The sequence below is a fragment of the Corapipo altera genome, unplaced genomic scaffold (genome assembly GCF_003945725.1).
Source record: "Corapipo altera isolate COAL_440 unplaced genomic scaffold, ASM394572v1 71, whole genome shotgun sequence".
Classification (NCBI taxonomy): Eukaryota; Metazoa; Chordata; class Aves; order Passeriformes; family Pipridae; genus Corapipo; species Corapipo altera.
The window spans coordinates 2,540,139-2,552,474 of record NW_020884916.1 but is presented as its reverse complement, the minus strand read 5'-3'; the positions used below and the strand labels follow the sequence as shown (position 1 = coordinate 2,552,474).

Below are 12,336 nucleotides of genomic sequence, written 5' to 3'. Positions count from 1 at the left end.
CCCTCCCTGCCCTTCTCCCGGTCCTTTCCGTTTTCCCCTTCCCCTTCGGGAAGCCTTTCCCAGGCCAGCGGGGTGTTTCCTTCTCTCCCATCTCCATTCAAGTCACAGTCCCTCCTCCCTCATCCCGTATCCCTGCCGGAGAGCTTTCCCTCTCCATTTCTCGTCCCCAGCCCTCCTCCTCCTCCCTCCCGCTCCCCGGTTTTTGCCTCGTCACAAGCTCGGAGGGCAGGGAGTGCCCGCGCCTCCATCTCCACGGGCTGCGGGATGGAAAATATGACACCAGAGAGGCTTAACAGCAGAAAGAAAATAAACAGTGAATTAAAATAGTGAAGTGCCGGGAGCTCTGTCTCAAAGAGTCACCGCCTGTGCTGTTTGCTCCAAAACCTTTCATGGCTCCACGTCCAGTCTCACATTCCCCTGCATTTCCACACACGTTTCATTAGGAATTTTTCTCACGGGTGAAGGTCAACATAAATCCGAGAACTGATCCCTCCCTGCACGTACCTCAGCCTTCCAGAAACACTGCACCGAGTTCCTGCTCCTCTTCATGTAAAAAAACTCCAGTATGAAAAGATAGGCAAAAAGGAATATTTGGACATTGAAACTTCAGCAGGTGTGGATTTCCCTCTCCTCAGCACAAACACATCCTCGCTGGTGCACGGCTGTGTCTCCCTGCTATTTATGCCATGCACAACTCTGCTTCAGAGGGAAATGCCTGTCTCAGCTCTACACAGAATCCCAATGGTTTGGGTTGGAAAGGACCTTAAAGATCATCTCATTCCACCCCCTGCCATGGGCACAACTATCCCAGGTTGCTCCAACATCCAACCTGGCCTTGAACACTCCCAGGGATGGGGCAGCCACAGCTTCTCTGGGCAACCTGTGCCAGGGCCTCCCCACCCTCACAGGGAAGAAATTTTTCCTAATATCCAGTCTAAACCTACTCTCTGTCAGTGTGAAGCCACTTCTCCTTGTCCTGCCACTACAAGCAGCTTGTTCTCAAACACCTGGAAATAAAATCTACATGCTCTAACTTCAGGAACCTTCCACGCTTCTCCTCCAGGAATTAAAGCTCATGAGCACTGCAGAAGTCCAACAGAAATCAGGATGGTTCCTCTGCCAGGGAGGGTGGGCAGTAATTCCTGCTCTCCCTGTGCAGAGAAACTCATGGAACATCAGTCTGTCCTACCAAATGCCAGCAGACTAAAATAACCCTATTAGCTAATCCCAATCATCTAGGACACCATCCTCCTTCCCTTTAATTAATCTTGCCATCGTATACTTCAAAGCCAGGACACTGGACTTGGAAAGAGCCTGGAAAACAGGCTTTGGAAACTCGGGAGCAGATCCCTCCCTGAGCACACAGGACCATACCTTGCCTGAAGCTAAATCCAGGCTGCTGCTGCTCTGGAACACGGAGCCTTTTCCTGCTTTGGAGCGAAGGGAGCGTGGATCAGGAAGCCAGCAGACTGTCTGAGAGCCTGAAGAATTTGTTGTTTTGATGAAGTTCAGAGCAAAGAGGGGAAGCGTGGGATGAAATCATTTTCTACATGATACTTGACATATAGACGCGGGACGTTTATACTTCCTTTTTTGGTTTCCTTTTGAGGAAAATACAGGCTTGGGGAGAGAAAAAAAAAAAAAAAGAAAAGTGTGGGAGTGCAAGACAAGCAGCCACGTCTGCCTCTCATTCTGCAGCTGTGCACCACAGTGGTGATGAAGTGACTGAATGCCTCAATATATCTGTATTTATTTATTATATAATCCCTTTATTGCATCTTGCCTGCAATAAATCCCTCCCTGCTTTTAACTTTGGGAACATCAAGTTCTGTGCCTGGAGAAGGGAAGGCTCCTGGGAGACCTTCTGATTCATGGCAGGCCCAGCATTTGCATATTAGGCCTCGATGCTTCTTTATTCCTTTAATTATATTTTATTGTGCATGACAACGTAATGAGAACAACAATTAGCTGGAGGAAATGCTAAGACATAGATACTGAAACCATAACTGCTTCTCTTTTCTGCAAATGCTATTTTTTTATGGTGGGAGCTGACTGCATACTTAGGTTAAGATGGATGCCTATTTATGATAATTCTGCCTGGGCAGTTTTACAGTATGAAATACGGGGTGGGGAAATCAATAACCAATTACACTGTACCAACTAAAATAGATACTATTTTTTGGTAGCTCTGAAGTTGTCACTTATGCTGAATTTACCACAGAGTACCATCCCATGGCAGAGGGGTTGGAACGAGATGATCTTTAAGGTCCCTTCCAACCCAAACCATTCTGTGTTTCTTTGATTAACCTCATCAGTCTCCAGGGCACAGCACCAAAGTCCACAAAAGTCTATTTTTCAGTCCAAAGCAGAGCTAAGCAGCTCAAGTGAGGAGAACCCTGGAGCAAAAACTGATGATTCCTGTGAAGCATAATTTATTTTGCCCTAAAGCAAAGGACAGATCCTCGGAGGAGCCTTAGAGGGGCTCCTGCAAAGGCAGGTTTATAGAGAGAGTGTTTGCTGAGGATCCTTTTGCCTAATCCCTCTTTTCCAGCCTCGCACCGAGGAGCTGTTGCCATCTGCTGGGAAAGCCTCGAATGGTTCCTCTAACCTGAACTTCCCAGCAGGTAAAGGGTGAGCTCCTGATCGCCCCCTCGTTCCCCTTCGGGAAGGAGCATTTCCAAACCGTGTGATACCTGGGATGCTCCGTGGGGGTTTGCACCGCTGTGGGCTCGGCGTAGAAAGCCACAGAAATCAGCAAAAGGCGATAGTTCAAATTTTAACTATGAATAAACAGCGCAGGTGACCCTTTTTCCTTCAGGAAAATCTTCATGTTTCGGTTGGGATAACCAGCCACGGGAGCAACTCACCTGTGTGTGCAACGGGTCTCCTGCAGACCTCAAGTAAAGAATAGGGTAGAAAGTAAAGAAAGTAAATAGTAAAGAAGTAAAGTACAGAACAAAACTAAAGAAAATAATAGAAAGCTTTGCAAAATTATGTGCTGAGTCAGACACGATGATCAGCTGAGTTTTGCTGAGCTCCATCATAAAAATCAAGGGGATGAAGTCTCTTTTGCTACTTACAAGTCATCAGTTCAAAGCCACTGATAGAATGCACCAGTATCTTGGACTGTTATTTAAACTCACCATAAATTTCTGTGCCAGCTCTTGTTCTGCTGCTTTTGGAAGGCAACAGCCAACCTTTCCACCTTGCACAAGGCTTACAGAGAAGACAGTTCACTTCCCAAATGTGCATATGGATTTGTGACTCCTGAAGAACAGAGAGGACCTTGATCTTGGGTCAGGATTGGGGTAAACCTGGCTCTGCTCTCAAGCTCAGCACAGCTCAAACCTTCCTGCCTCAGTGATTGTTTGTAGTGCCCTGTGTGTGATTCCACCCAGTCAAACTCACCTCAAGCACCAACAGCTGCTGGATCCAGTGGCCACTTCCATGTCTGGATGTAACCCTAGCCTGACAAAACACAGAAATTCTATGCAACTTCAAAGCCTTTTCTCATCTTAAAACAAGCCCCTGATTTGCCACCTACAGACAGGCAGCTTGTCCTGCACCCAGTTCCCTGGAGCTGCTGGAAATGCACCCAGGGCTGGTCTCTTTTAGGCCACTTGGGACAACGCTTTGCTGCCTCTGTTGAGACACAGATGGACTAATCTGTCAGAGCTTCCACTGTGGCAGCTTATTACAGTTCCTAAACTTGGATAATCCACGTGGCACTAAGCATTTTTATAGCTCTAAGCTTTCTTTCCATATCAGCATAAGCAAAGCAGCCACCTCTGTGAGGGCAGATGAAGCTGCTGGACGTTCTGTCAGGAGGTTCCTTCCCACTCTCTGCTGGAGGGGGGATTAAAAACAAAGAGGTGGTTGTTAAGGGGGTAAAATCTAAAGAGGTGAAGGGTGTAAATTTCTCATCACGTTTGAGGATTGTTACACTGAACCTTCTGACACAACTCAAACAGTGAAACACAAATATTGCTGAAGAGCTGTGTTTGTAGCATTTAAGAAGCTGCAGAAACTGGCACTTTCTCCTTCTCATTCAAAATGAATGACCTGTAAACCACTCTGACTCTACAAAAGCTTTTCCATATACCTTGATCTATTCAGTTTTCCTCATTAATTTTCTAAAGATCCCTCATGCTGCCAACTTATCAGCTGCCAAACTGCCCCTGGAACCTGAGGGAAAGAGGGCAAATCAAACTCCTTCTCTTACACAGATTTATTAGAGCACTTACTGAAGCTGACTTGGAGAGAGGAAAGTGCTGGTTTATTGGTATAACCAAAAAAAAGAGTTGCTCCTTGCCCAGAAATTGCTTAAGGGACACAAAGCCAGTGCTGACTGATTCCCTCTCCCTCTCTGAAATTTGATTTCTTTGGACATAAAAGACTCCATGTTATTTTACTTTCAGACTGCACAAAATCTGCAAGTATCAAGAATATCACCATGAAGCTTAAACCATTCTCTCATCTTTTCTGTCCAAGAAAGACCTGCTGACAGGAATGGTATCAGTCTAATAGCAGATTTCAAAGACTTAGAATGCTTTTACATCAGTGTTTGGACTATTGCTGCAAGGGAATAAAGCCTTGGATATCAAAAAAAAAATATTGCAATTTCTTCAAATACAAATAAGGAGTTCAGCTACAAAAAGAGGGCAGAGGACTGAAAGAAGAGGTTAATTTTATAGAGTTCATTTTATAGGGCCAGTAGGCAAGCAGCAGGGAAGGCTTTAAAGAAATAACAGGACAATAAAAAATTAAATTAGTTGGGTGTAGGGGGGCAGATTTCAGTATACAGTCAAAGCACATCTGTCCATTGACTTAAGGTTAAATTCTGGCACGTCACTCCTGAAGACATAAAACCTGGAGGATGTTTGCAGCTCTAAAGCAAAGCCTCAGAATGCTGCTGTACTTTCTTCTCTGCTCCTGGGCTACCCCTGAGGTTAAATGAATTTCCAGCATAAATTCCTGCAGTCCCTGAGCCCCCTTCACCCCACTGCCAGGGCTGCCCCTGCCCTGCAAACAGGCCAACAGCTCCAGAGGGCTCAGCAGCTGCTGCCCAGTGCTGGAGGATTTGGAGCCTGATGGAAGGGTTACATGCAAACAACTAAATTGGCTTAACTATTTATAGAAAGCAGACTTTTGGCACGCTGGATCCCTGGCAAAATGCTGGGGCCACAAGCAGGCAGAGTGGCTGTTCTTTACCAGCACAGCACCACAGGCTTTGCCTTGGCCACACACAGGTCTGGAGCTGCTGGGACAGGGCAGGACCCTCCTTCCCTTCTGGATTTATCCAGTGCCTCGCCCACAGAAATCCTGGGTGGTGCCCAGGTCTCAAGCATCACTGAAAGAAATGTTTTTGTCTCCTCTAATTCCAGGAGCATCCCCTGAAGCAGAGCTTTCAAAAGAAGTGCACATCTCCCCCAGTGACCTGACGAAGCTGTTGTGTGTGTTGGTGGCTTTCCCGGGGCTCAGCTGCTGCACCAAGGGCAAAAGAAGTCCCTGATTCCTGCACATCCCCCTGGCAGCTCCCATTTCCCTCAGCAGATCGGGACAGCCCTGCCCAGGGAGCTCTGGGGCACGAACACAACATGACACACACAGTTCCCAGCAGCTGCCCTGCCTGCAGTGCCTCCCTGGCTCTGAAAGGAGGCATATCTCCAGCACAGGAACAAAACCACCCCAGCACAGGAGCAAAACCACCCCAGCACAGACAGAGCAGCACCACTGAGAGCCCAGATTAAAGCTGCACCTCTGCACAGTGCTGACTTTGGCTCATCTCTACAGCTGCAAGTACCCCCCCCCCCCACAAGGCAACATTAAATTAAATTAAACATTAAATAATGCTAATACACACCCTCTTCCTAGCAGGCTTCCCAATGAAGCAATTCCTAGGTAATAATATTTAGTTTATGAATGAGAAGAGCTCATGGTGTGGAAACACAGTGGAACGTTGTCCCTTAGCATGGAAAACAAAGGAAACATTTTTGCTCTGCATTACTGAACCACACACAGAACCACTGAGGTTGGAAAAGACCTCCAAGATCATCAAGTCCACCCTCAATCAATCAAAGTCCTTGATCAACCACAGCTCAGAGCACTGAGTGCCATATCCAGTGGTTCCTTGGACACCTCCAGTGATGGGGACTCCACCACCTCCCTGGGCAGCCCTTTCCAGTGCCTGACAACCCTTTCCATGAAGAAATCCCTCCTGAAATTTTAACTGAGCGCTCAGACAACCTTGCAAAGAATGCTAATGTGCCCAAGAAGCAACAATGCTGAAAGCTGTACAAGTTGTTGTGAAAAAAAAGCACCCACCCACTTTGCTCACTTACACTCATCCAAAATACACGTTGCAACTGAGGAACAGCATCCAAAGAGAGAAAGGAAATTCCTCATATAATTAAATAATCTTTATTTTATAAAACATAATACAAAGCATCTACACCATTCACTGGTGGAACATTAGTTGCTATTACACAGTAATTCAAACACAAGTTATTATTCCACACTAGCTCTGCAGTTTCCTTGCACAGTTTGCTCTAGCCACCATGGACCAGCCTGAGGACAGGTCCCACCCTGTGCTCCACAGCTTGGGAGTTGTGTTTCTGGGTGTGTGAGTCCATGCTGGACACACTGTGAGGCCTTGCTCTGAGATGCTGTCGCAGCTCCACCTCATAAAGCTGTTCCTAATTGCCCTTTTGTTTCCTGGGGCCTTTGTTTAACTTCTAAAGCCATTGATGGATGCTCCCCTTCCAACCAAGTTCAAAGGAGGGGACCACTGAGCCCCTGTAATTCAAAACATCTCCACACAAGGTGTGGTACCTGCACTCAGTGACACCCTCACTCACCTGGGCAGGTGTGGGATGTCCAGGTAACCACACCCCAAACCTCAGAGCCCAGACCACCAGGGCTGCCCAGGAAACTCTTCTTGCTGGCCAAGTCCACAGCTGCACTGAGCAACAAGCAGGCTGTTCTCACCTGCCTTTCTTCAGGCCTTGCTGCTGAAAGCCCCTTTCCCTGGTCAGGTTGGCTGCTGAACCTCCTCTGGCTCTGGATTTACTGCAATCCTTCCCAGGGAAAACCCCCCAGGCATCCTTCCTTCAGCCTGGGGGGTCCATGTGAACCAGAAGCAGCACATCCTTAGTCCCTTTGGCTCCTACCTTTGCCAAACACCTCAGACTCCTGCTCCTGGGAGGCAAACAGATGCTGGGAAGTGCCATGTTCAGGTGACAGAAGTGCTGCTGATGGGTCATAGTGAGAAGTGCTTGGCTCAAAGCAGCAGCATTTTGCTTTTACACAGCACAAACCACCCAACATCCATCAAAGGTGGCTTTGTGTCAAATGGAAACCCCCCACGAGGTAGGTAATGCTGTCCCCACTCCAGAAAGTGGGTAAGCTGAGGCAAAAAGGCTCCTTGACGTGCTCAGGAGAGCTGGGAAAGAACCAGCAAGCCCCAACTAGCCCTTCTTGTCTCCCTTCAAGGCTCAGTTGTGCTGGATGAGTCAAGTTTCCTTTGCAGGACCAGCTCACCTCTTGGCTCTGCTCATCTGAAGGGCTTTTTTTGGGCTCTTCAGGTCTTTGGCTGCTGCAGGGGAGGCTCAGGCCCTGAGCTGCTCTGGAGGCTCAAATGAAATGATCCTAATAATGACAGCAACAACAAAGGAACAGGTGAAGAATATGCAGTGGAACAAACACCAGAAGCTGCCAAGTGGGGACAATGTTTCCCTGCAAATGGGACCAAATATGTAATGATTATTTTTTCTCCCAGTCAGGTTCACTTTTTTTTTTTTTTACTTAAAAAAGGCCACATTCTGTGCCTCTCTGCTTCTTTAATTATTAAGCTGTAAAATAAGTCTCTCTGGCCCTATAAATGCTCATTTTATAAAGTGACACAGATCCAACGAGGGAGACAAAGTGAATTCAAAGCCCAGAGGTCAAGGCATCAATTCAGATGAAGGAGAGCCACGATCAGGTCTCTGGCTTGCACAAGGACAAATTTGGAGCTGGGCAGCAATTCCACCTCAGCCACTGGGTTTTTGGAGATGCATGTTGGCCACTCTTCAACCAGAAATCCCAGTTTGGATTTGGGTCAATAAGCCCAGCAGAGGGAATTTGGTGTTCTGCAGACAATCAGCCAGAAAACCCCTTACTGGCAAGTCCTGGTGGGGTTTCTCACAACAGAGAGTCACTCAAGGAGCTAAAAGGAGTGTTTGTAGGGGATGGCTGGAGTTTTAACAGTCAGGGATGAAGAGGGAAAAGTCATAAAAGCATTTCCCACCAGGGGCTGTGTCTTTGGGTGTATTCACAGAGCACCTAGTCCTGTAAGGCTCCAGTGCTGATTAGAGCTTCTGGACACTACAGAAAAATAAGTTATCAATATGTTAATAAATAAGTTAATAAAAGGAATTAGAAAGGGTAGGAAACAACAACCTACCTAAAATACTGATTTTTCTAGAGTCACACTCTAGCTCATCCACCAAAGCCGTTTCTCCCAAAGGGAACATCAGGATAATGAACGAAGTGCAGGTAACAACCATCACTCTGCATCGATGTAGCACCTCTCAAGGAAAAGTCTGAAAGTGCATAACACAGATGGATCAGCTCCATCACCCCCAAGTCACAGATGGGGAATTAGGCACAGAGTTAGAGTTATGTGACTTGCCCAAGGTCACACAGTGAGTTGGTGGAAGAGCCAGGAATTTGATGCAACACTAGAACATGCTTCTTCCTACCAGTAGGAACACTCTCAGCTGCCTACACTGTACAGGACACTGAACATGAAGACCTAGTGTTATCTCCTCCTCTCTTCTCCAAGGTTCTACCGGTGCTGAAGGAGTTTTCTACTCACACCACTATTTACACCTGCACTGCTGGACTAGTCAATGGTCAGCATATAAAATTAGCCCTTCCTTCCCTCGTGCCATCCAGCGTGTGCTCACCCAGCCCCTGCCAGGCCAAACACTGCAGCCCCAACGAATCCATGGCACAGCTCCACGGATTTCAGCGGAGCCGAGCCAGGGATAAAACTTGGCTCCAGAACCGCTAACGTGAGCTGGCTCCTGGCATGATCCCCCCCTCCCCTGCCAGGCAGCGTGAACTCGAGGAAGTCTCTCCCCAGCACCCCCCTCAGTGGGTTTTCAGGTGCCCGTTGGTTTTCAGGCAGCAGGCGCCGCTCCGGCGGCTCCTCCACGCCTGGTACTTCCTCATGCTCTTCCTCCTGGCGAAGCGGCAGATGCTGAGCATGAACACCCAGGACACGGCGTACATGATGACCCCCCCCAGCTTGATGTACCAGCGGGGCCGGGGGGAGGCCAGCTCGCAGTACATCAGCCAGGCCCCCATCCCGATCCGCACGCCGGTGAACAGGACCACGAAGAGGAAATCCACCACGTCGCCCGTGAGGGTGTGGTAGGAGCCCGTCTCCTTGAGGAACCAGCGGGCCTGCAGCAGGGGGTTGGTGATCTCGCTGCCGAAGATCACGGCGTTGACGTCCGCCGCCGACTCGCCCAGGGCCAGCGAGGCTGCGATGCCCACGATGCTCACTAGGTGGTGGGCCAGCATCAGGGCACCCTCCGTCTGGAAGTACACGCACCAGCACAGGTCGAAGAGGAAGTAGCCCAAGCTAAGGCACAGCCCGTGCACCTGGAGGGTCGTGTTGGGTGATCCTGAAACGTGGAGACATGAAGAACTTTAAGGCAGCGAGCGGGAGCTGAGACAAGGAAGGGGTGTTGGCTTGTGCTGGTCACGGCCCGGCCAGAGAAGTCCCCCCCAAGTCACAATGCCACGGTTGTCAGTCCGGCAGCTGCACACACGTAATGGCCACACGGTGTGACCAAACTGCAGCTGGGGAGGGCCAGCACACGAGGAAATGCAGTGCCAGGCTCCCCATTTCTCTAGAGCTTCCCATCACAAAGCAGCTCAGAGACCACTGCAGTCACCACTCCTCCAGCAGGCCGAGGTGGTGGGAGAGCCCCTCAGTGCCACCACCCACGGAGGGAGCTGGGACCAGAGTTTTCATCACTCACCTGGGTGACTCAGAGGCCAGGGCCCGTCGATAAAGCCAATGTAAGCAGAGAGACAGGTGGCAAGGATGCCATGGGTCAGGGTGACCAGCCTGCAGCTCCACTCGGAATTCCGGTGCCTGTAGCGGTGGCAGAACCACTTGTAGAGGGAGAACCAGCCCAGCAGACTGCAGGCCACCCTCAGGGGCAGGGGGAACAGCATCCTGTCAGGGGGACAGGGACACAGAACAGATGAAGGTCTATAAGTATCAAGACAAGGTGAAAAACATTTTACTCTCCCCACTGCAGACTTCATTTCATCTTTAATGGCACCAAGACCTCCACATCTTTTTGATGCAGAAGAATCAGAATCTATGCCCATAAAGATTATTTTTCCAGCGGTATTTCTTTTACATGCCTTCCCTCACTCACTGTGCAATACAGAATCTCTCAAACAAGCAAAAAACACACTGCCAGAACAAAATTACAGAGCACAGACAACTGTGGGTGCTGCTCTTGGTGCTAAAAGCCCCCCAGTTATTTAACAATCAAATATCTACACCTCATTCATATTTATAACAGCTTTCTGTGAAATACAAGATATGCCTCATCACTCCTGAGCACTCAGGGAAGTGCATCAGAAGCAGTTGAGTCACGCTTTGGGATACAGGAGTTTCCAGTTGTGCAACAGCAGAAGCACCAGTGGTACCTGCTGCCCAACTCTGGCCTCACACCCAAACTCACACCAAAGAGACTTCACGTGATGAGGAGTCAGAGCTGCAAAGCCCAGCCTTCCTGTTTGGCCTGTTGAGGTATTCCCAGGAATGACTGGAGGCTGGGTAAACAAAACCATTATGTTTTAATGGGCCTTGGGAACATGGGAGATGAAATAAGGATGTGATTAACTGCTCTGAGCAGGAGTTTCCATTCGCATCCCTGGTACGTGAGCTCCAGAGTCAGGGCACATAGGGAAGGAAGAATTCTGACGTGACAAAAGGGACTGACCAGCTGGAGAAGGCTGGTAAAAGGAAGAGGAACAAGCTTTTAAACATTTTGAGGTGTTCTCCACACCTACTCATGAAAAAGATACTTCTCCATCCCCTGGAAGGAAAGAAGAGGGGTGTCATCCAACTGCACATCAAAGCTCAACAGTTAATGGCTTTAAACTGACAGAGAGCAGGATTAGATTGGATATTAGGGAGAAATTCTTCCCCAGGAGGGTGGGAAGGCCCTGGCACAGGTTGCCCAGAGAAGCTGTGGCTGCCCCATCCCTGGAAGTGTCCAAGGCCAGGTTGGACGGGGCTTGGAACAACCTGGGCTAGTGGAAGGTGTCCCTGCCCATGACAGGAATGAGATAATTTTTAAGATTCCTTCCAACCTAAACCATTCTGTTATTTGTCCTTAGCACATATAACACATATTGCACCTGTGCATTATGTCTGTGCCTGGATGCCAGACAGGCCAATATCATTTAAAACCCACCAATAATTATATAATAATAATAAATAACTATATATAAAAATATATAAAATAAATATAGATATATAGAAATATATCACATACAAAAATAATATAATAATATCTAAATACGACACAATATCTAAATACAATAATATATCTAATATATATATATTATATCTTTAGATATCTATATTTATTATTATATACATTATGTATATCATTATATGTATTATTATGTATATTATTCTCTGTAATATATATTATTATTTGTATCACCAGTAGCAACGTAGCCCCGAATGAAAGCAGGCTCTACAATAAACACACGCGCCCAAAAACCTGGTGCAGAACAGCCCGGAAGAGCTTAAAAATCAGACGGGAAAACCAGATGGGCACCTCCCGCAAAGCACCGTTATTTCCCTTTTTTTTTTTTTTTTTTGGTAGTACAAGTAATAAAATGGAGGAGCCCAGAGACCACAGCACAGAGAGGATCAAACCGCATCCCAGGGGCAGAGCCCAGCACCGGCCCCATCCCGCATCCTGCCCTTTTCCCGCGGGATGCAGCCGCCCCCCATCCCCGCGCGCATCCCCGCGGGCTCCCGCCCCACCTTATTCCCTTGCCCGGCTCCTCCCGGGCCTGGCTCGGCTCCTCCCGGCTCCCGAGAGGTCCGGGAACAGGGTCCGGAGCCTTCCCTTCCCCGCACACCCACCGGCAGGGCCGCGGAGCCGCGGCCGCCCCCGCGCCGGCAGAGGAAACGGCGGCGGCCGAGGGGCACCTGGCGGCGGGGAGGAGGGACCGCAGGGATGGAAGGGATGGAGTGGGGATGGCAGGACGGGAATAGGGATGGCAGGGCTGCAGAAGGGGTGG

General features: G+C 48.7%; 1 protein-coding gene across 2 annotated transcripts in view; it reads right to left on the bottom strand.

The window, feature by feature from the left end:
- Positions 1-6,404: 6,404 nt before the first annotated feature.
- Positions 6,405-12,336, bottom strand: part of LOC113953078 (transmembrane protein 136-like) — a 7,114-nt gene continuing 1,182 nt past the window's right edge. Inside the window, exons 1-3 of one of the 2 annotated variants that reach the window (XM_027655780.1) lie at positions 12,077-12,180; positions 10,035-10,234; positions 6,405-9,674 (exon numbers count right to left, since the gene is read on the bottom strand). In XM_027655780.1, the coding sequence (XP_027511581.1) occupies positions 9,136-9,674; positions 10,035-10,233 (738 nt within the window). In that variant the 5' untranslated portion in view covers position 10,234; positions 12,077-12,180 and the 3' untranslated portion in view covers positions 6,405-9,135. Of the gene's footprint in view, positions 9,675-10,034; positions 10,235-12,076; positions 12,181-12,336 lie in introns of those variants that run through there. The other variant, XM_027655781.1, reaches the window with a different exon arrangement.